The sequence below is a fragment of the Microcebus murinus genome, chromosome 18, assembly GCF_040939455.1.
Source record: "Microcebus murinus isolate Inina chromosome 18, M.murinus_Inina_mat1.0, whole genome shotgun sequence".
Classification (NCBI taxonomy): domain Eukaryota; kingdom Metazoa; phylum Chordata; class Mammalia; order Primates; family Cheirogaleidae; genus Microcebus; species Microcebus murinus.
In genome coordinates, this window is record NC_134121.1 from 33,526,862 (window position 1) to 33,550,419 (window position 23,558).

General features: G+C 38.7%; 1 protein-coding gene and 1 long non-coding RNA gene across 2 annotated transcripts in view; one reads left to right on the plus strand and one right to left on the minus strand.

The window, feature by feature from the left end:
• Positions 1 to 499: 499 nt before the first annotated feature.
• The window catches only part of ANKFN1 (ankyrin repeat and fibronectin type III domain containing 1), a 268,470-nt gene continuing 245,411 nt past the window's right edge, over positions 500 to 23,558 (minus strand). Inside the window, exons 19-20 of the mRNA XM_012736042.3 lie at positions 17,430 to 17,643; positions 500 to 3,470 (exon numbers count right to left, since the gene is read on the minus strand). Coding sequence (XP_012591496.2) covers positions 2,668 to 3,470; positions 17,430 to 17,643 — 1,017 coding nt within the window. The 3' untranslated portion in view covers positions 500 to 2,667. The remainder of the gene's footprint in view (positions 3,471 to 17,429; positions 17,644 to 23,558) is intronic.
• Positions 3,168 to 23,558, plus strand: part of LOC105857491 (uncharacterized) — a 90,954-nt gene continuing 70,563 nt past the window's right edge. Inside the window, exon 1 of the long non-coding RNA XR_012913067.1 lies at positions 3,168 to 3,360. This is a non-coding gene — a long non-coding RNA (uncharacterized LOC105857491). The remainder of the gene's footprint in view (positions 3,361 to 23,558) is intronic.

Genomic DNA, 23,558 nt, shown 5'->3' on the forward strand with positions numbered 1-23,558 from the left:
AAGTGTTGCAAAGTGCAGGTACAGGAGAACCTATCTGAACAAATAGCTAGTTATCGAGGATATAACATATCCACTTTTCCATAGGAATATTGCTGAGAGATTTTTAAGCAGCTTAAGTATGCCCATTGAAATCTAATGTGCATTATTCATTTCATGGGCATGCCTCATTTCCTCATAGAAGAGGAAAAAATAACATTCCGTCTCCAGTATAAATTAGTGGGCTTTAAATTAATGCAGTTTTGGTCCAGTACACCAGAACCAATGAGAGATCAGAAGGGTGGGTCAGTTTCTACCTTTGCTGCTTGTTGAATGGCTCCCATCTGGTTCACAGTCACAGTCTTCCTCCCATGTTATCACCATGGTCAGGATCAGAGAATTGCTTGGCTTCTTAGTTCTTGACAATTCCAGAATCTTATTTCATAAACTCATTCAAAACATACACAATCTATCTTATTGATATAATTAGACATAAGTACGAACTGAGTGCAGATGACCTGTCATTCCTGTTAATAACTAGGAGGCATAAATTTTAAATGACATTTCTCCCAAATTTGCTTTTTAATTAATTAACTTAGCTTAGATATCTATGACATGGAATTTGTATTCCCTGGCAACAAGGAGTTTTGTGATATTGGAAACCTGTTAGGTAAAGGTTTAGCAAAGGACTTGAATTTGGAATTAGAAGGAGATAGGTGATTTGCAAAATAGATTAGTAGCCTGTAGACAATCAAGAGTTGACTGGATATGTACCAATTCCCAGTTGAACAGCCTATTTATTATAAAGGAAATAGCTCTGGATTCTGACCCTAACTCTGAGACTAAATCAGCTCTGCAAACTTGAACAAGTCACTTAACTTCTCTGGGCCTTAATTGACCTATCTGTAAACCCAAGGACTTATATAAATTTTATGGTCCATTCTAGTTCTAACATTGACTCTTTGCATACACATAGAATTCACTTAGATAGAAGAAAACTGCATTTTAAAATCCTCCCAGGCATGAAAAAGGAGCTGTAGTGATTCTGATCAAAATTCTTGGGGGGGGGGTTCATTGAGTATAAAATCTCTTAAAAAAATAAAGACTGAACTCTGGGCTTTAGTTTCCTAATGACCATAGGCCATGGGCCAAATCTGTACCTTTCCAGTAGGGTAATTATTTATGTTCAAATCAAATGTTTTAAAAATGGAAGGGATCAGAATAACATTGTGAACAGGGGACTTTGTGTGAACTCCCATGAGGAGGAATAGTAGAACTGTGTGGACAAGGATAAGGCCATAAAGAGCAATATTTAACTGAAATGCCTGTGAAGCAGAAAAGGACCATTTAGAATGTCAGTGAACTGAATGGGTCTTGGCTCCAGGAGATGAGAAGACTCATGAGTTTTCTGAATATGCAGTGTGATTTATCTTTGAGTTTCTTGTTTGTGAGAGATTCAGGTAAGGGGCAATGAGACCAAAGCAGGATTTCCAGGTGTTTTTGAACATATCCTTGGAATGAACCACTGGCAGGGGCTTCTAAGGAGATTTTCCCTGAGGCCAATGGGCTGGATGATCTTGGGGCATAATTGACACCGGGAGGGATGGGTTGAAAGGGGGAAGGTAGACATCCCAGCCCTGAACAATCTGTTCCTTAACCTGGGATGTGGGGTGAGTGGATGTGCCTGTGAGGCTGTGAGGCCTGGCCATATCTGCAGGGCACATTCTTGTTTAATGACAATTTCACCACCTAAGAACCTGGAGCAGATCCACTATGATTTTTAGAGACACAGCCCCTGTGGACTTACTTGATTTGTCTTAGAATTGTAGAGGAAATACACTCTTGCTCATATTTCTCACTCTCCCCTTGTCTTGTCTATAATTCAGGCTTTCACTTAACTCAGCCATTTCCTTGCACCCTGGAACAATTTATGAAGCTCATTTTCATGCTTGAATGGGAGCTGAGTGTATAGGAAGGGCTGCTTCCTGCCCTATTCTATCCTTGCAAGACAGAGCTAGAAAAGTGTCCTTTGCTTTTGTTTCTGGTGGTGTCCATATAGCACTAAGCAAAGAAAAGGTCTGTACAAGGCCTACTTAATCAGATAAGTGCTGATGGATAAATTGGACTTGGTGATTCCTGAGAACTTTGTACTTTGGAATAACATGGTTAAGTTGACAGGAAACCCAGGACAAGTCCACTTGACTCCATGCCCTAGAGACACAACCTGGATCGTTTTCCATCAAACTCTTCTAAAGGTGTGGAATGGAGGAAAAACTATGTTAATCTTATTTTCATCTATAGAACTCCTCCTTATCAAACAAATTCATGAAAGAGTCCTAAACCCAGAGTGAGATTATAGACCCGCTGCAGAACAGAGGGTGTCTTTTTGAGCTGGCCTACCTGAGCCACAGGTGTCACCAAGGTGGCAAGTTTGAATCATTGTATCTCGCACTCCATGTTGACACAAAACCTCCTCCATGCCCTTTCTAGGCTGGTCTGGTTATGACACTGGCAACTCTGGCCTCCATCCTCACTTTACTCTAAAAAAGAGGGTCTTAAATTTGTAACCTTTGGATGTGTAACATTCAAAACGTTTGAAAATGGGTAGGGATGTAGGGGGCAAGCTGGGGGTAGGGTGATGGAAAATGCAAGGAGGAGGGGTGCAAAAGTGGAGAGCCAGGGTGGGCCTCCCTAAAGCATGCTGCTGAGTATTTCTGACACTGGGGAGGTGGGAGGGCCCTCCCGGCTCATCTTGGGGCTTGTGGGGCAGGGCAGACTAGAGTGGCCTCCAGGGGGTGGGCTCAAGCCGGCCCATGGCTTCGTGTCCTGGGCCACCAGGTCCTCAGGGTAGGGCTCAACATAAATGCGGTGGACTGAAGGCCTGGCGTCATGGCGGCTGCTCTTCTGCTCCTCAGGGAGGCTGGCGGCATGGGCCAGAGCCAGACCCCGGGGCCCATCGAATGCGGGTCCCGACTGGTCGGCCTCCCCGGCTTCCTGGGGGAGCCCGCAGGCCCCGGACAGGTGCTGTGTGTAAATGCCCTCAGAGAGCGACAGTGACTGTGTCTCGCTGCGCATGCGCAGCCAGCGATGGTGGCGGCTGAAGCCCCCGTAGTGCTGGTGTTTGCCTGGCTTCCGCTTTCCCAGAAAGCCCAGCGGCGGCCGGGCGCCTGGCACCATCTTGGCGTGGTTCTTGGGCGCAAAGCCCGTGAGAGTCAGGCTGTGGAGGAACTCGGAACACGCATGGTCGGGATCTGGGCCCTGGACCAGGCCCTGGGGATCCTGACTCTGCCCCGCAGTGGTCTTCATGTCGTGCACCTGGAGGACGTCGGGGGCGCTGCCGCTTAGGCCGCTTAAGGCCTGCTGGGCAATGTCGTGCGATGACAGGTAGACTAGGTCCAGGTCTCGGGGACTCAGGGCGTCACTGGAGTCATAGTCGCTGTCTGTGGGGAGGAAGACTTCCGAGCAGGCTTCTTCATCAGAGCAGGGCTGTGAATCTGCAAAGTCAGTAACGGATGTCAGGAAGAATATAAACACTTAGCCAGAACTTGCTTCACAGTTGTAGTATGGGCACATTAGGTACCTCCCCGCCCCCTTGGAAGGGCCCCACACTTCTTTTAATGCGCCACTGTCATCGCTTGAAATTCTTAATAATTTTGAACAAGAGGCCTCACATTTTCATTTTGCACGGGGCTCCGCAAGCTATGTAGTGGGCTCTGATCTTAGTTTAAGGGAAACGAGAGAGAGGAACTCCGACAGGTCCAACCCTGACAGCAGTGGGGAACATCCTCTTATTCTCTACACACGCTTTTATTATTTGCTGGGTTTTGTAGAGAGGATAAAACAGGAAACAAAGCTGGATGTTATTAATTCATTCTCTATTCTTATTTTGGAGATGATTTTTGCACTTGACAAAATAGCAGGAATTTAAAAGGGTGAAAGAAGAAGACGACTGTCTTTGGCCAGATTTGGTGGCCAAAGTCGGTTGGTTTCTAATCCTAGTTGCCCTCCATCTACTTGCTCTGTGATTTTGGGAATGTTACTTAACTTCTTTTGTGCTTCAGTTAACTTATCTGTAAAATGGGGTTGATAATAGAACTTCTTACCTATGGTGGCTGAAAAATAATGTATCTAAATACTTAACCACAGCACCAGGTGTTTGAAAGAAAATGCAGAAATAGAAGTAAAGTTAGGCAGAAATAAGCCTCAAAGTGCACACTGTAACGACCATGAGAGAGCTACAAGTTTAAGTCTATAGATACTTGTCATTTAATGTGCTAGTTGTTTATATATATTTTTTCCCAATCAGGTTGTACATTTCTGTAGGGCAAGGACTGTCTAAAATCCTTTGACTTTCCCACAGAATTGAGCCCATAGCAGGTACTTGGTAAATACATGTTAATTTTTGAAAACATATAAGTCCTCTTAAAAAGAACAACTAATTACTAATCTGTAAAACTGAGGCAATCCCAGTAAAAAAAATCTTAACAGAATTTTTAAATGGAATTTAATAAATTAATTTTGAAATTAATCTGGAAGAGAAAATTAATGAAGAGTAGTCAACTTTTTTTTTTTAAGAATATAATAGGGAGGAGCCTGATTAACAGATATCAAAGAATATTATAGTGCTTTGGTTATTGAAACTTTGCAGTATTGGTGTAGAAATGGACAGATGGAGGTATAGGATAGAAAAATAAAGTCCAGAAACAGTGTGATAATTCTGTGTGATAATTTAACATATGGTAAAGATAACATTTCAAAGTAGAGGAGTGAATGGATTATTCAGTATATAGTGGGATAATTGGTATCCTTTTAGCAAAGTAATTAGAGAAAGTCCTACCTCATACCATATATAAAAATAAATTCCATATGAGTTAAATATAATGAGCAAACCTAAAAGTATTAAAAGACAATATGTTTGTAATTTTTGGGTGGGAAGGTCTTTTTAAGCAAGATAAAACCCCAGAAGTGATAAAAGTGACTGATATATTTGGCTACGTAAAAGTTTAATAGTTTATAAAACAAATTATATCATAAAGTAAAAAGGTAAATGATAGATTGGAAGAAAATAATAATGACATGTATAACTAAAGATTAATATCCTGGATATATAAAGAACTTCTAGAAATCAGTAAGGAGACCATGCAAATGGGCAGAATGTAAGAACCAACACTTTATTAATTCAAACGACCAATAAACATTATTATATTCAACCTAGACAGTAATTAGGGAAATGGGAGTTGAAACTTCAATGAGGCATTTTTTGGCCATCAAATTTAGAAAACACAAAAGAGTGATAATCTCATGTGTTGGTGATGTGTGGGAAGTCAGAGACATAATGATGGGGAAAGTATAAACTGGAACAGTTCTTTGGACAGCAGTTTAGTAGTCTATCTATATTAAAAATATTCATATCACCTGTCCTGGAAGGTCTTTATGTTTGAGAAAGGTATCTATGTTTGAGAAATTGTTACCATGTACACATGGAGGCATTTACAAGTTGTTTACTTCAGCAGGATTTATAATAGTGAAAAACTAGAAATTATCTTGTTATTGAGAGTGCTGTGAAAGGAAGACAGAGGCACAGAAGCATTAAGAAATGAAACATAATTTACTTGCTGAGTTCTGCAAGGGAGTCCATATTCTGAAGGACTAGCTTGCTGATAAAAAAAATTCAGGGATAAAGTTTGTTTTGGTAGGGAGTCAGTATCATCGTCTTTTCTATTTTAGGGACTAGAGCTAGATGGAATGTTTTTTTGTCTTGTTTATTTTAGAGTCAGGGTGTAAAGCACTTTTTTTTTTCCTGACTGGATGAGCAAGGATGACATGCATACTTGCTCATAATTGGCAGGGCAAGGTATCAGTTTTTCCTTCTCTTTGCTGGTTGTTACCCAATGTCCGTTATCCTTTTTTTAGTTACAAAATATTAATTTTGTTTGGGACAGTGATATACTCGTATAAAATACTACTTTTTTTCCCAGCTTCCCTTGCAGCTAGTTGTGGCCATATAATTAAGTTCTGGCCACTGAGATGGAACTGGAAGTATTGTATCAAACTTCTGGAAGTCTGCCTAAAGGAAGGTGGCTTAGCTGGGACATGGGCCATTTCATTGTTCTTTTCTTCCATCTGCCTGTGACAGGATGTGTTGGATAGGGTCATGCAACAACCTTGGAAATAGAAGCCATGTGCTAGGATGTTGGTGTTGAAAAACAGAGCTTGATGTCTAAAGACCATAAAGTTCACATACCAACCCTGAATTGTCTACCTCTGAGCTTCTCTCACACAAGAAAGAAAGAAAATACCTTGTGTTTACGATTCTTATTTGGGTTCTCTATAACATGAATCTAAACTTAATCCTAAATGCTCATCAGTAGGAGAATGGTTAAATAAATCATGGCACATCTGTATTGTGGAATATTATCCAGCAGTTACAAAGGATGCAATCAATTTATATATTGTTCTTTAAATAATGGCTACCAAAAAGGATTCCCTCTCCTACTTTTTTGATGTCTTCTCGTCTGTTCCACATTTTCCTCAAACATAATCTCCTTTAGGAAGCATCTCCCAACTGTCCCAAAAGGGATTGCTCACGTCTTTGTACTGCTGTAACACTCATTGTGCTTTCGTACTTAGCCTGTATAGATTTGTATTATTAATTATCTTTCTTATGTAAATATAACATTATGGTTTCCTGGTTAGAGCATGAGCCCTTTTAGGGAAGAGATATTTAATTCATCCATTCATTCACAATGAATCTTTTCTGTATTGCTTGAGTTCCTGCTTTGACAGAAGCACTGTACTTGGTAATTGAGTGGATATAAAATTAATAAGAAATTATATCTGTATCTAGGGAGTTTACTATTTTAATGGAGGTATAAAGCAAATATGCATTCATGAGACTATGGCAGAACACAGGTTTTATAAGAGAAGTTTACCAAATAAGATGCAAGTATATAGGAAAGGGGGATTACAATTTATTGGGACAGGATTGATGAAATACTCTATCATTTCATATTTGTTTTTTACCTCCATTTGTTCATCTCTATTCTCTATATTAATTTATTTCTTCATCCACTTTCAAAAAGTGACTTGAGGCATCTTTTAATAACATGCAAACAATAAGAGGATTAGAAACCAGAGAGGAAGAGGAAAACAGTGCAAGCAGTCCTGTTTGACTAGAATATGGGGAGCAGAAATGGAATTTTGGTAAAATGAAGCTACAAATGCAGGTTGCCAACAATTGCACCCTTGGGAATTTATCCCAGAAAAATTAGGGCTTATTTTCATACAAGGACCTGTACATGAAAATATTCATATCAACTTTATTGGTAATACCCTCAAACCATTAATAGAAACTACTCAAATGTCCTTCAGAGTATGAATGGTTAAACAAACTGTATTCCATACCATGAAATATGACTCATCAATAAAAAGAAAGAACCCCATGTACGTAACATTTGTGAAATAACATAAATTTAGAGATGAAGAACAGGTTATTAGTTGCCAAGGGTAGGGATGAGGTGATAGGTAACGCTATAAAAGGGGAACAGGAATTCTGTGGTGATGTTACACTTGAGTGTCCTGTTGATGGTGGTAGTTACCCAAGGCTACACATGATAAAATTGCATAGATTTGTACATGCAAGCCCATGTGTGTGTATAGGTACATGTGTGTACACACACACACAGACAGATGATTTTATGTGTAACTGGAGAAATCTGGATAAGCTCTATGGATTGTACCAACTTCTTGGTTTTGATATTGCACAAGGATTATGTAAAATGGTAACATTAGTGGGGGGCTGAGGGAAGAGTGCATGGGACTTCCTCTATATTTCTTTTCTATATCTGTAATTATTTCAAAATAAATGCTTTTTTAAAAGAGCATTTAATTTTTAAAAAAGGTAGAGTATAACCAGAGGAGTGTATTGAATGTCTAGATAAGGAGTTTGTACCTAATTTTGTAGCCAGTGGGCAGGATTTAAAGAATATTAAAGAATTTTGAAGAATTGACAAGATGAGAGCTGTGATTTAGTATATAAATAGTAAGGTAGCAGGCTGGATGTAAGATGAACTTGATGAGGAAGAGATATCAGGGAGGCCAGCTAGGAAGCTGTGGTACAAGCTTTGTTTCCTCTAAGTATTTACCTTGTTCAGACTATGAGGCTAAGCAAGAGCTGGGGTTGTATGGAGAAAAGTAGAAATTCAGCAAAGTCATTAATTCAAATATGTTTACTGAGCTGGTGTTCTGTGCTAGGGAAAATCTCTGCTTTCAAGCAGCTCATAGAGGTTGGATTAGACAAACAAGTGAGAAAATGCCTAAGATTAATTCATGATAGTACAAAGTTCTATGAAGAAAATGAAAGTGGATTTTAGCTAGAGAGTGACTTAAGGGGAAAATTCTTTCAATAAAGTGGCCAAGGGAAGGGATCTCTGCAGAACAGGGAATCTAGGTGAGAACTCAGTGATCAGTAGGAACCAGTAAAAGTTGCAGGGAAGAGTGTTCCAGACAATTGGGAGAAGCGAGTGCATAGGCCCCAAAGTTATTAATAGGTTACAAGCTGTGGTTCCTGGGAAGACAGAAAATTAAACCAGAAAAGTTAAATTGCAACCCTTATTTGGTTTGGGCAGATGAAGGGATGGCAAATTTAATATGGGATAGGTTGAGCACAGGGGATGGCCAAAACATCTGGAAGATGAAATGGGAGCCTGGTTGGTTAGCAAGGTTGAAGGAAGATGTTTATTGGTATTGAGAAGAAGGAATTATTGGAGAGGGAATGGTTAAAGATATGAGTGGCGAGATTATGAATATAACCAGGAGAGGTAATTAATTGCAAGTACTGGTGCTGGCATCAGTCCTTAGTGAGAAAGATGGAAAGACTTGTTCTCAGAGACAAGTGGTTAGAGAAGAAGACAAATACAAAAAGATTTTCAAGCTAAAAGGAAAGAAATGGGTAAAGACTTGGGCTGAATGACTGATATTTTTAAAAATTTCAGACAATATAGTCTTCCATCTTTAATGGGAAAAATAGGGCACTGTAGGTTAGAGGATCTCAAGATTGTTGGTTGTCCGAATGCTGGTGTGAATGCAGAAAGAAAGGAATGCTGATACACTGTTGGTGGGATTGCAAATTAGTACAACCCTTGTGGAAAACAGTATGAAGATTTTTCACAGAACTAAAAGGAGACCTATCATTCGATCCAGCAATTCCACTACTTGGTATTTACCCAAAGGAAAAGACTTCTTATCAAAAAGACACTTGTACTCAAATGTTTATTGCAGCACAATTCACAATTGCAAAGATGTGGAAACAATCCTAGTACCCATCAACTCATGAGTGGATTAATAAAATGTGGTATGAATACCATGGAGTATTACTCATCCATAAAAAATATGAATTAATACCTTTTGCAATAATATGGATGGAACCGGAGACCATTCTCCTTAGTGAAGTATCTCAAGAATGGAAAAACAAATGTCACCTGTGCTCACTATTAAATTGGAACTAACCAATGAGCACACATGTGCACAGAGGGGGATAAAACTCAGTGCAAATCAACTGGGGGGAGGGGGAAATAGGAGAGAGGCAAAAACCTACCTAATGCGTACGATGAACAGTATTTGGGTGATGGGCACACCTATAGCCAGGACTCACGCATTACAAAAGTGATCCGTGTAAACCTAAAACATTTGTACCCATTAATATTTTGAGATTAAAAAGTATTGGACTTAAAAAAAAGATTGTTGGTTGTCTTTGATGATGGCAAGGATAGGTTCCTTAGGAGTGATGAAGAAGAAAATTTAACTGGCGATTTGAAATTGGGCTTGAAATAGGACTCATACAAAGAATTCATAATTGACTTTAGTTGAACTTCCTTCTCCATTTATCTGATCAGTGTTGTCTATTCAGCTATTTGCATGTACATGTTTATGTAAATAAGTATATGCAATAATAATATTTGATATTTACTTAGTGCTTACTGTGATCCAGCCATAATGCTAATGCTCTAAGTGCTTTGTTTCATTTAACACTTCACAAAAATTCCCATTTTGCAGATGAGAAAACTGAAGCTTAACCTTATTAAATTTTCCAATTCATATAGTTGATAAGTGGCAGAATAGGCAGCCAAATGCAAATTTGTCTTACTCCAAAGACCAGCTATATTGCCATCCACCTAGCATTTCCATAAGCCTTTCCATGGAAGCTTCTGAGGGGTGGGACCTGGTTCATCTAATTCACTTTTTGTGGTACCCACACAGTTATATTAATTAAGCTCTTAGTAAGGGCTTCTTGACATTGCTACTGCTAGGGAAACCTATTAGATCTTGCATTAGTCTCCTGTGGCTGCTCTAACAAATTACCACACACTGGGCAGTTTAAAACAACAAATTTATTCTTTCACAGCTCTGGAAGCCAGAGTCTGAAATCAAGGTGTCAACAGGGCCACACTCTGGAGGTTCTAGGGGGAGAATACTCTCTTGCCTCTTCCAGCTTCTGGTGGCTGTGAGCATTCCTTGTGAGTGCATCATTCTAATCTCTGCTTCTGTCTTCCCATGGCCTCTCTTCTATGTCTGTGCCTTCTCTTCTATCTCTTATAAGGAGACTAGTCATTGGATTTAGGGCGCGCTCATATAATCCAGGATGAGCTTATCTTAAGATCCTTAATTATATCTGCAATTACCCTTTTTTTCAAATAAGGTCACATTAACAGGTTATGAGGGTTAGGACATTGACATATGTTTTTGGAGGCCACCATTAACCCACTAGTGGAAGGATAGTAAAAATGACTATAACTGGAAGCAACCACTGAGGAGTTTGTGATACTTTCTTCCTCTTTTCAGTCCATAGTCAGGTCAAGCACATTGCAAAAGCAGTTTGTACTTTGCTCTGTTAGCATACAAATAGTGAGCATTTATTGTTTGGAGGGGACTAAGGAATATATGAAGATATGCTTTAAAGTAGCTAACATTTTGATATTTCAATGAAGCATCATAGTTTGAGAGCCAGTCTCTCGGGGAGAGTCTGTGCTGGTTTCCCTAGGCAGGGTTAGTTGCTCAGTTCTTTTGGCTCTTATAGCATTTTATTTATATCTATGTTACTGCATGTACTAAGTTTTATTATAAATTATCCATTTTCATATTTGTCTTCCTCACTGGACTGTGAACTTTAGAGAGCATGCACACTATGTCTTACTCATCTCTGCTTAGTAAATACTGAGTAAATCAGTCATTGAAGGAATGGACTAAGGCAGTAGTCCCCAACCTTTTTGGCACCAGGGATCTGTTTCGTGGAAGACAATTCTTCCACAGACCAGAGGTGGGTGGTGGTGGTGGGGGTAGGGGGGAGGTGGAGCTCAGGCGGTGATGTGTGCTGGGTTCCTAACAGGCCACAGACCAGTACTGGGCTGTGGCCCAGGGGTTGGGAACTGCAGGACTAAGTAACAAGTCAAGCAAACAGATGTGTAGAATCTTCTGTATTTTCCGGATCATCTAATATGAACATGGAAACATGAGCAGACCATGAGAACCTCCCAGCTAGACAGTGTCTTAATCATGTTCTTAGCACATTGTGCTATAACTGGTACATAGAAGGCTCTTAGTAAAGTATGTTGAGTGGAATTGAAACACTGGGAGCATATTGAAATCTGGGAGTAGTGAGATTTGACTGTCTGTTAAAAACAATACTGAAAACATCCTGAAAGGATCTAATTTACTTAATCTACCATAGAAATTCCTGAAAATAATCACCCAAATCATTTTGCTTTAACTTTGGTGATATTTGACTTAAAAGTTAGCCCAGGTGTAGCAGAAAGAACAATTGTTAGACAAACCTGGGCTGAAGTCCTGTCTTGCTACTTACTGTATATATGATTTTGAGCAAATCACTTAGCCTCTCTGAACCTTTCTTCATCTGTAGCACATAGGCAATTATATTGCTTATTTTCTAGAGGTACTATGAGGATTAAATTAGTTTGTTAAAAATACTTTAAGTGGCTTACAAACAGAAGATACTAATACTATTGAGATTCCTTTCACTCTTAGTAGAAAATAACTGGAAAACATATCAAGATCATTAAAATATAAACCAGTAATTAGATACGCTTCAAGATTTTTCTGTAAGATTGCTATTGATAATAAAGAAGAATAATAATTTCTTATATGATATCTTTTGTTGGTGGTGATCTAGTCCAGTGCTGCATTTTCTAACTTATACTTAACAGTGAATTAGTAAATGATATAACTTATTTACTATAGTTCCTAAGAGCATGGGAATTAGGAGATAAATCAAGAGAAGACCTTGTTGTAACTGTGGTAACCCAGGGAGGAGATGCAAAAGGGCTTCAGTATGAAGTGGTAAATATTATCTTGTTGGTTCATGGACCCACACTTGGGAAACACTTCTCTAGTGGGAATCTAAATATTTGACTTGCATGGCGGTTGTATTATTTATTAGAAGACTTAGTGGAACCTATTGCTTAGAGTGGGATATCCCTCCCAGAACAGTCTGGGAAAATCTCCAGGATGCCAGCCAGGGCACTGAGGAGAATTTCCAAGGACTTAAGCCACTGCTACTCCCTCTCTTCCTGGAAAAGAACGCAAAGTGCAGCTTCCATTCCCAGATCCAGGCCATATGCTCCATTAACCATTGTAGGCACCTTGCCCAGTTGTTATTTTAATAAACCTGGTTGTACTCCTCCATTTCCCTTAGAGGCCCCACTGGGCAGGCCAGCACTGGTAGAACCTTGAGTTTCCCCTCTGGTTGACCCAGGAACTCTTTGATGAAAGTGCTGCCCATAGTATTAGTGCTGGCTTAGGAAGCTTGGCTTTCTTGCCATTGTAATGGATGTTGTAACTCCTGGTCTCTGTGGGTCAGGCCAACAACAGCAGAGAAGAGTTGGTGTGGATTTTGAGGGCGTTATGAGGAGATGACATTTCAGGAAAGAATAATTGATTTAAAGTTATTGCTTTTCTCTTAAAGGCAGGGGGCATGGCAAGACAGAAAGGAATAATAATTCATATTTGTTCTAAAATCTAGCTTCATATTTTCAATGTATCACTATCCATATAAATATAGATATAGATATAATATATATATCTATATCTCTATATATGTGTTTCAGTGAATCTATTTTCACTGTGTTTGAATAGAATTTAAATAATTTATAAATGAAGAATTTTACTGAATCTCTCATCAGGCCTCAGGGGTTTGTTCACTTTGTAATTTCCCAAGAGAAAAATATCTCCAGATTCCTGTTGATATTTTGAGCTGTTTAGTTTATGCTATAATGTTCTTAATATCACATGGGAAAAGGTTAACAGGAAGATTTACATTTGGAAGATCAGGATAATCTTCAAATGCATCTGAAGGTTGAAACAACGCCCCCCTCCCCTTTAGCCTCACCCATGCGTCACTAGGAGAAACAGCAGTATCGGAAAAAAAAATTGCTGCTGCCTGTGACCACTATACCCACAGAAAAGGAGTGGGAGAGAAAATACCCATGTGATGGACCAAATCATTCCACCCCCTGCCTTGAGCTGCCTTTTCTAGGAGCCAACTTTCCCCCTTGGATCCTTGGGAGATGCTTAATTTTAATTGACTCAGAGGAGTTCTACTTTGTGTTTTGAAAACCACACAAAAATGGGAAATAAGTTAAAGAGTTCCACTCCCTTCCTCCCCCACCCCCAACAGATATGCACAAACAAATCCATGGTACTCAATAGCCTTAAAACAGAATCTTGGACTGGCACCAGAGGCTAGGTTTGCAATAGGCTCTATATTTCCAGCAGGCTCCTTAGAAGTTAGTGAACCCTACCCACACAGAATGGAATTGTGCTGCAAACTTTGCCCTGTGAGTAACCCAGCAGTGATATTCCTTTAAATTGTATTTTTCCCCCTTCATAAATGGTTTCCAAACAATTCAAAGTGGTCACACTCATGGAAAGGACCAAGTATGCAGTGGCAGATTTCATTGTTCTGAAAGGCTTTTGCTTTTGTGAGAGGATAGGACACTAAATGTTTCTCCCCAACTCTCAACAGTGCTTCCCTGTCACTGGATTCCATTTGTCATTTGCTGCCCTCCACATCTTTGTGTTTCGTAGCCTGTGGAATCTTGGCTTCAAAGAAGTAAATGGACCCAAGAGAGAGTTATATTTTAAGAAACAGAATGATGATTGCTCACATTTTAAGTTAATAATAAAATCCAAATGTAATTGGCCAGATCCTCCCAGCAGGGAGTGTGTGCAACCCATCCTCAGGCCAACCTGAGAGTTTGGCATTTCTATAGCATAGAGAAGGCCACCCTCATACAGCCAAGGAAGAATCCACTTAGGACCCTGGGGCCAAGAGAAGATGAAACACTGGGAAAGTTCTGTGAGCTGAGAGGGCAGACAAGGGCTGTGAAGGTGGAAAGAAAATTGAAGAGTTGTCTGTAGAATTAAATGAACTGTGGAACATCATAGCATATATAGCTTTCCTGCCTTAAAAAATACTCTTTCAATCCTACATTTCTCCAGCAACTGCCTTCCCTCCTCCTTCCCTTTCACAGCCAAGATTTTAGGAGTGAGTCTTTCTGGTTCCCTTCTTCACCTCTCATATACTCCCTGATTTACTTCTGTTCAGCTTCTATCTCTTTCCTTTCACATACTGCTCTCATCAAGATTACTGATGATTTCTTGTTGAAAAAAGTGAAGCAACAGCTTCTCAGTTGTTTTATTTAACCTTTCTCCATCATTTGACATGCCTGTGACACTACTCTCTTGTGTTTGTATTTTAAATCTTCTTTCTCTGGTTGTTCTTTCTTAGTTTGTGAAGTTTCTCTGCCCCATTCCACAGGGATCCTTCCACACTCTCCTCTTCTTAGTCTATCTATTCTCTCTAGTGAATCCCAAGCATTTTCGTAGCTTCAAACATCATTCACATGTCAACAAATTCTTAAATCTATATTGTTAGCCCTATTCTCTTACTTAAGTTCCAGACTTCTACATCTTGTTTTCTCCTGAATGTTTCTTTCTGTTGAAATGTTCTAAAACTAACTCAATTTCAACATGCCTGACCACCCAATCTTGTTTATCCTTCTTTCTTACTTTTTTTTGGTAAATGGCAGCATGATACCCTGAGGCACCCATGTCAGAAAAGTTGGTATCTCCTTTGTTAATAGCTTACTAATTGGTCTTCCTGCTTCCAGTGTTTTTCCCCTATGGCCTCTTAATATAACAGCCATACTTGATTTTAAAGAGTAATTCAGAGCATATTAATCTTTGCATAAAAGTTTTCAATAGCTTTTTATCACAAGTAGGATAAAATCCAAACCTTTTACCTTGGCCTACCGAACCCTGCCCATTCTGCCCCATCTCTCTCTCTCCCCTATCTTTTACAACTCACCCTTTTGTTCGCTGTGTGTCAAAGATGTTGGTTTTCTTTCCATTCCTCACCCACCTCAAGGCCTTTTGCTGTTTAATTGCATAGAATATTCCAACTCCAGGTTGCATTACTGGCTCTTACTTCTGAGGTTGGTTTAAATAGCATTTTCACAGATAGGTCTCTGCTGATTATCCTAGTGAATTCAACACTCTCCTTGCCTACCTGCTATTTCGTATTATATATTGGAATGTTTACTATCCTAAATTATCTTGTTTGTTTATATTTTCATTGTTTGTCCCTCTTTCTAGAATATAAGCTTATGGGAGCAGAGACTTTGCTTTACTTACCACCATATCCCTGTTACTTTGAAGAGTGCTGGCACATAGTGGGTAATCAATAATTTTTAAAATAAAAAAAAATGAATGCCATCCTTAGATCCTGAATTTCAGCCAAACTGCTTGCAGTTCTCTAAATCACAGCACAGTTGTATCGTATTCTTCCTCTGCTTATAATGTTCTTCTCTTTCCTCTTTTTATGCCCAACTCCTTATCCTTCAGTACTGGATTCTGTCACCTCCTCCAGGAAGCACTCTTTGATCTTACGAGTTGAAGGTTTAATACCTCCAATCGACTCATAGTACATATGCAATTATCGTGTAATTTTTTGTTAATGTATCTGCCTCTTTCATTAGCCTTACTTCTGGCAGAGATGATATTTGATTTGTATCCCTAGCCCAGTGGGAGTCTATAAAAATACACTCTAGAAACTCTGTTTAAATAATTCTTTTGTTGAATTATTTGTTAAATCATAGACTTTGGTAATGTAAATGAATTGTCTACTAAGTTCTTCCATTTGCCAGGTTTTGATTTTTACACATTGAGGTTTTTAAAACATAGCAGCACACAAAAACTCACTTATAGAAAAGGCTCATATCACCATTAAAGTTTTCTATAATAACAATAATAACATTAACTATGATATCTACAATAATTTTCTATTTTATGCCATGTACCTCTGATATAGATTGTCTTATTCAGAAGTAACTCTTCAAGGTGTATATATTATTCTTATTTTACATACATGGAAACTGAGGCTCAGATGTAGTTATCTATTGAAGCTCATACAGCTAGTAGAACAAAACTGGGATTTGAATCCAGGTCTTTGATTTCAAAGCCCAAAATCTTTCTGCTACACCATGCTGCCCCCTGTAGGACAAGCTCACAAACCAAAACTATTTATTAAAATATTATAAAACTTAAAAAATTGGCACTCTCATAAGCTATAGAATCAAGAAAGATGCTTTGAATGGTTGTTATTTTAATTGACTAGAAAAAATGGCATTAGTCTCAACATGTCTAGGCAAGAGCATTATATTGCCTTTACCTAGTATGCTTTCTCTCTGCTTATAAGCATAGATATTTTGTAGAAATCTGTGTTAACCCAGTCATGTTTTTGCTGTGAGACTTAATTCCCAAGGGTGGCAGTGCCTTGAAAGGCATCTCCTCTGTCTAGTTGGTAAGGTCATCATACCTATGATGAGGTCCAGATATTTATTTGGACTCAGTTTCAGGACTCTAGTTTATCCAAGGTTTCTTTCTTCCTCACTTTCCACCCCAGATCATTCGTGCTATGTGGATGGGAAGTTTGTCTTGAACTCTCACCCAGGTTGTGACCTGCTTCCTGCCTGATTCCTGTCAGCTCCTATTTAATAGTGGTTAGGTTTGTTCTCCTTCCTTACTTAGTTTTGGTTAGATTCCTATGGCTGGTGTGGCTCTCACCTGGTACCACAGTGGTCCCCATTCTGCATCTCTGAAGCCATATCCCTGCTTTGTGTCCCTTTATATCTTGGAAGCATAGGCTATAACTGGAATGAATCTTTCCTATCCCTAAATGAAGTTGATCTCAGGTTATTGCCTGAGTTTCCTACCCCTCCACTGTTCTGATTTTATTCCCTCTATTCTCGTAGACTCTTAGCACTGAGCAGTGTTTCCTACCACTTGCTCAAACCAGTGCCTCAGCACAGACAACCTCATCAGCATAGAAAGGACCAAGAATCTGATGACTGAACAACAGAACCTAAGATCTCATTGCTTACCACTCACTGCCTTTCTTCTGTGCATCTCTGGGGATGGGGATGGTGATGGAAGACAGTCTATATGTGATGATGTAGAATTGATCTTCTTAAGGTTCTGCTCATCGGAGGGGTCTATCAGCTTAGTGATGGACAAGCCAGAAACTGGTTGTTTATATCTTGCATACTGTAGAGCATCCATGATCCATCTCATTTCACGCCAGACTTCATCTATTTGCTTTGGAATAAAATGGTAAAAGACATTAAGTTATCAAATAGTTCTTATTAATAAAAAGGAATAAATTTCTCTGAGAGTCAAAGATGATACATTTTCTACAGTAATGCTTTTGAGTAAGAGTGAAATGTTTTTGATGTAGGTTTGCTGAGAAAGAAAATACCTCTTCTTTGTAATATCTTATGTTTTGTATATTTTTACCCAAAATGCTGTATCATTTAGTGCAAATAGTAGAAGACCTGGATTATAGCTGGATACATCACTTATTAGTGCTATAGTAACCCTTAGCAAGTCACTTGACCTTTTTCAGCCTTAGTTGCCTTATTTGTAAAATGTGGACAAAACATTTTCCCTTTCATACCTCCCAGAGTTGCTGTGATGATTAGCTGAAATGATGAATTTGTAAGTTCCTTATAGTACTGCAGGGTACATTGTTCACACACAAAAAGGGTTATTATTTCTTAGCATATAATGAAATATTCTTCATGGGGATATTGTAGGGAAGGTATATGATAAGGTTTGAATTTCAGAAAACTCTAATAAAGAAATACAGTTCTAGTTCTTATATATGAACTAGAAAAACAAAGTATTGAAATATTTTGCTAATTAGAGATTTTTGGACACCTATGTTAATAGAAAAGAAGTAACTTTATATATTCAACTTATTACTTTCTTACATATAAAGTGCTTCTAAAGTGCAAAACAGCTTCTTCTTCTTTTTTTTTTTTTTTAAAGACAAGGTCTTGCTTTGTTGCCTGGGTTAGAGTACAGTGGTGTCATCATATCTCACTGCAACCTCAAAACTCCTGGGCTCAGGTGATCCTCCTGCCCCAGCCTCCTGAGTAGCTGGGACTACAGGAACACGCCACGATGCCTAGCTAATTTTTAAATTTTTTGTAGAGATGGGGGTCTTGCTATGTTGCCTAGGCTGGTCTTGAACTCCTGGCCTCAACTGATCCTCCCACCTTGGCCTCCCAAATTGCTAGCATTATAGGCATGAGCCACCATGCCCAGCCTTAAATAGTTTGTGCTTCAGTAATTTAAACATCCTTACATTTTTAGGGTAGTCCATTTTAGATGGTTATATTTTAATTTCTGGGTTACCAAAGTGATTTTAATGACATTTTTATTATAAAGTATAATAGTAGTTTCTTTGAAGCCTATTGGTATAAAATTCACTTATATTTTTGTGTTTTTCTCTATAGATGACAGATGTTCTGTGTTAGATCTTGGTAGACACTGGCCATGAGCTTTCTGGTTATTCTATCTCCAAGGAGAGGCTGTTAGTTACACATTTTTTTCTTAGGACTCTGGAGCTTGTAGTAGGCTTTGTATCTAATTTTACTGCATGCCTTGGGCAAGCCATTAACAACTTTGGGCCCATTTACTCAACTATAAAAAGAAGAGGTTGGACCAGATGATATTTAAGGTCCCTTCCAGCTCTAATACTTTATGATTTATTTTTGAGGAAGCTGGTATCACTCAGCTTCCAGATAGATGCAATGTTAATCTCTCTCCAATTATAGAGGTTTTAAAAATAAAGTACTACCTAGTGTTATATTTTATTTTCAAAATTTATTCTTACATCTTTAATCTGCACTAAAAACCTCCTCTTTAAAGAATATCCACAAACCTGGTGCTCCTAGCAAACACAGAGTAGAGTCTGAAATTGTGACATTCAGTCTGCCATGTTCAGAGTGAAAGGCCAGCTAGAGTGAACTATGAATGGCACTATGTGGCCAATAGCCATTTTTCCTTGTTTTCTAGTTCTGTCCTGTCCTGGGGTGATAGGACTTGGTGTAGTATTGAGGGCTAGTGACCAAAGCAGGAGATTGACCTTCAGGCTTTGTTAGCTTGGTTAGTTGGGCGGGAAGTTCAGCAGAGGGCAGGCCCATGAGGAGGCACTGAGTCATTTTGAAGGGAGAAATCTGAAGTTTAGGGTAAAGCCAATGTGGGAATCCCAGATGAGACTCTGCTGAATTTTTCCCAATGTGATTGTTGCTATCTCAGCTGGCTTTTATTGGCTCTACCTCATGCAGCATATACTAGTCTCAAAGTTATTTTAAAGGCACTACATACATGACTGTGGACAGCTTTTAGAGTACCTGTCAAGGACAGGGACTGTGCTTTTGTATTTTTTACCTTCAGATGTACAGAGTAGGTATGTACTCAAAAAATGATTGTTCAATGAATGAATAAATGAACCAATGAATGAATAGAATGGTTACCTAATTCTTTAGATCTCTATTATCAGAGTCATTTTAAGGATTAAGTAAGATAATGTAGATGAGTACACTTTATAAACTATACATTGTTAAAAAATTTTCATTTGTTACAATGACAGTCCTGGTTACTGTAATAGGCTGAATGTGGACCTCCAAAAGATATGCCCGTATTCTAATCCCTAGAACCTGTGACTATTACCTAATGATAAAAAATTAAAAATTACCTTATATGGCAAAATGTGTGATTAAGTCAAATATTTAGAGAGGAGTTATTTATCCTGGATTATCTGGGTGGGCCCTAATTCCAACAACAAATGTCCTCATAAGGACACTCTTATAAGAGTGAAGCAGAGAGATTTGTCAGAATAAGAGAAAAGAGGCAATGTAACCACGGAAGGAGAGATTGGAGTGATGTGGCTACAAGTCAAGGAATGCCAACCAGAAGTTGGAAAGGCACAATAGATTCTCCTCTAGGCACAATAGATTCTCCTCTAGAATCTCCAGAGGGAGCACAGTTCTCCTAATACCTTAATTTCAAATTTCTGATCTCCAGCACTGTGAGAGAATGCATTTCTGTAGTTTTAAGCCACAGAGTATGTGGTAATTTGTTACAGTAGCCCTAGGAAATGAATATGATTATTAATAAATAACCTACCCATTCTCTTTGGATAAGATTGGTTCAGCCTTGTTGTTGACGATGGGTAGAGAGACTTAGAGTAGATATTTAAAAAAATTGTATGCAAAAATATTTACTTAATTTTTTTCAGTGATGAGGTGAGGAGGCCTTAACAGAAATTAAAAAAATAGGTACAGGGAGGCCTGTAGATTGAGTTTAACAGGACTTAGTTAATTGCTCCAAAAGAAGTCCGATTTTCACCCATTTTACCTTATACGGTTGATCTAAAAGTAACTGACAACATAATCCCCCCTGATTTTAAGGTCCAAATTCAGCTTCTAAAGACTTGCTGACACATTTTAAAAAAGAAAGACCGTGAACTGCCTAGGTCTGTTGATTAAAAGTTCTGCATCCATTTCTCACCCTACCCCTTAAAAATTTCAGTTTTCATCCCATAAATTATACTCCTTTCTCTGTACTCAGGCAAGATAATATTTTTATTAAAATGTAAAGGTGATTGGTTTTCTCACAAGCGCAGCTGCAAGGTGCTTGAGGGGATGATAGATTGGCTATATTTAATGAGCTGTATTCCTATTACAGCTTAGGAGAATTTGGAGCATTACACTATATAAATTATAGCCTAATTGCCCTTTAGGCTTTAGCAGCTCAAAATATGCCAAGCTCCAGGTCTCCACACTTTGACATTTGTGCTGCGTGTGCTGTATATAAAGCCTATGTACCTTATCTATGATTTTCTACACCTCTCCCTGGTCCAGCCCTCCCCTCCTTTCTCACTGTACTTCTTGGCTTCTTTTCCTAACTTTATTTACATAGACTCCCTTGCTTTTTACAATGTTTGGTTTGTGTAGTGACTTCAACACTGTCTTAGATCTGGAATCATACAAATGCTCTCACGACTGGCGGTCGCCTCTGCAGGTTATGGTGTGCGGTGGGCTGAGCTGTGAACATCAGTGAGTGAGTGGCTGCAGCTGGTTTTCATTTTGGGAGAGCAGAGAGAGAGAGAGACTGAGAAGTCAACATAGATAAGGGGAGAGATGACATCGAATGATCTCCACTCAGTGAAGTTATCCATGTTGCCTAGAGCAAGATGGTCCACTGAAGGCTAGGGGTGCAAGGAGATAGTCTGGTTTTACCCTGGCCAAGAAGTTATTTTTTGAACCTTTTGGGAATTGGCTTTTATCCAAGTCTATGTGTACCTGGCTGGCTGGAAGGGGAGTATGTAGAGGGGCCTCTCAAGTTACCTGCTTTGGGAGACCACAGCAGGCTAGAAATTTGAAGAAATCCCTGGCCTGGCCTGCCTTTATCCAGCCCACCTAATGGTGTGATGAAAAGGAAGAGAAAAAGGCAGTGAGGCCCAAGGCTAGATGTAAAAGAAAGGAACAAGGGTAATTGTCAGGGAGTAAGGAGGGAGCCAGGAATTCCAGGAAAGGTTTTGAGACCACAATAGACTGAAGAAAGTCAGCCTCCTCATTGGATGAACATACTGGATCCATGGAGGCTTAAGTAGAATAAGGCAGAAATAGAACCCAAGGCATGGTTAGAGAAATGTTTCTCTAAAAATATTTCTGGTTGTTAAGTCATAAAATGTTAGAGCTGACGAGGCCCATAGAAGTCACCTAGTCCAATCCTTTCATTTTACACATGAGGAAATTTAGGCACCAGGAGATCCAATGAATTATCTATACTCCAGAGTTTATCAGAAGATTCAGGACTAAAAATGTATGCTTGTTGACTTCTGGTCCCTTATTATTCTTACTATGTTCCATTGTCCTTTATGTTGAGTTCAAAAGATAAGCCAGTCTTTTCTATTCTCCCTGTGCTGCATCCCCTTTTTTTCCACCCCTTCCTCACCATTTATGTTCCATTTTTACTGGAAATGAAATAGATGAGGTAAATATTTTGAATTTTTAAAAACTATGTTTTCAGGTCAAGAGAGCAAGTAACTTCTTGAAAGTTTATTTCCTTAGTCTGAGAGGTCATCTAAGACCTCATTTATAGGACAAGGAAAGTAAGATAACCCTAAAGATTTATCAATTTACCACTTTGCAAGTAAATTATAATATCTTCTTCCTGAGGACTTCAAAACTCCTAAATCTTGCATATTCATATTTCAAAGGATTTTTCCTTCTTGTTAATGAATGAATATATAATTTATACATACTTATTAATATGTGCCAGGCATTTTACATGCATTATCCCATTGAATTCTCTCAGTAATACTATGAGGTAGTGCTATTATTATCATTCCTATTTAACAGATGAGGATATTGGGACTTAGATTTATTTGTCCAAACTTCACAGCATTTTCTCATTTTATGTTGTCATTACTTCTTGTCTGGATAGTTGTAATAGCTTCTTATCTGGTTTCCCTACTTTTAGTCTCCTTCCAGGAAAGAGATGCAAATTATTTGTAAGCATGACCAATCAGAGTGAATGCTTACAATAAACAACCAGTATGGTCATACTAATATATATGGGAAGAATATCCTCCCTGCTTGAATCTATCCTAAACAGAACTGTGAAAGCCTCTAACGTAACTTTCTCCAAAACTTTGGCTAGCTCCTTATTGCCTACAGAATAAAATGCAAATATTTTACCTTGACCTTTTATAAAGCCCTTGTGATTCGATCTCATTGCTATCTTTCATTCTTGCCTAATTTCTTACAACCATCACTCAATTTATGCCCCAACCAACCTTGCCTATTTATCATCCCCCAAATACTATTTTTCTATTCTCTCTGCCTTATTATCTATTTATACTGTCTCTTTGCTCCACATTCTATTTTACCTCACTATAATCTAACCTATCCCTGTAGGCTGAACTCAGAAATCAATTACATTCTCCATGGCAACTTTCTGATACCCACAAATGAAAGTAAATTTTTACTTTGTGTTGACACAGAACTTTTTTTGGGGGGGTAGGGTGTATTTCTCTTTTGGCACCTAACATATTTTACAAATAGTAAATTTACATATTTCTTGTCTATCCTGATAGATTTTAAACTCTTTAAGGTTAGGGACCATGTCTAATTCAACTTTGTATCTCCCGTACAGTA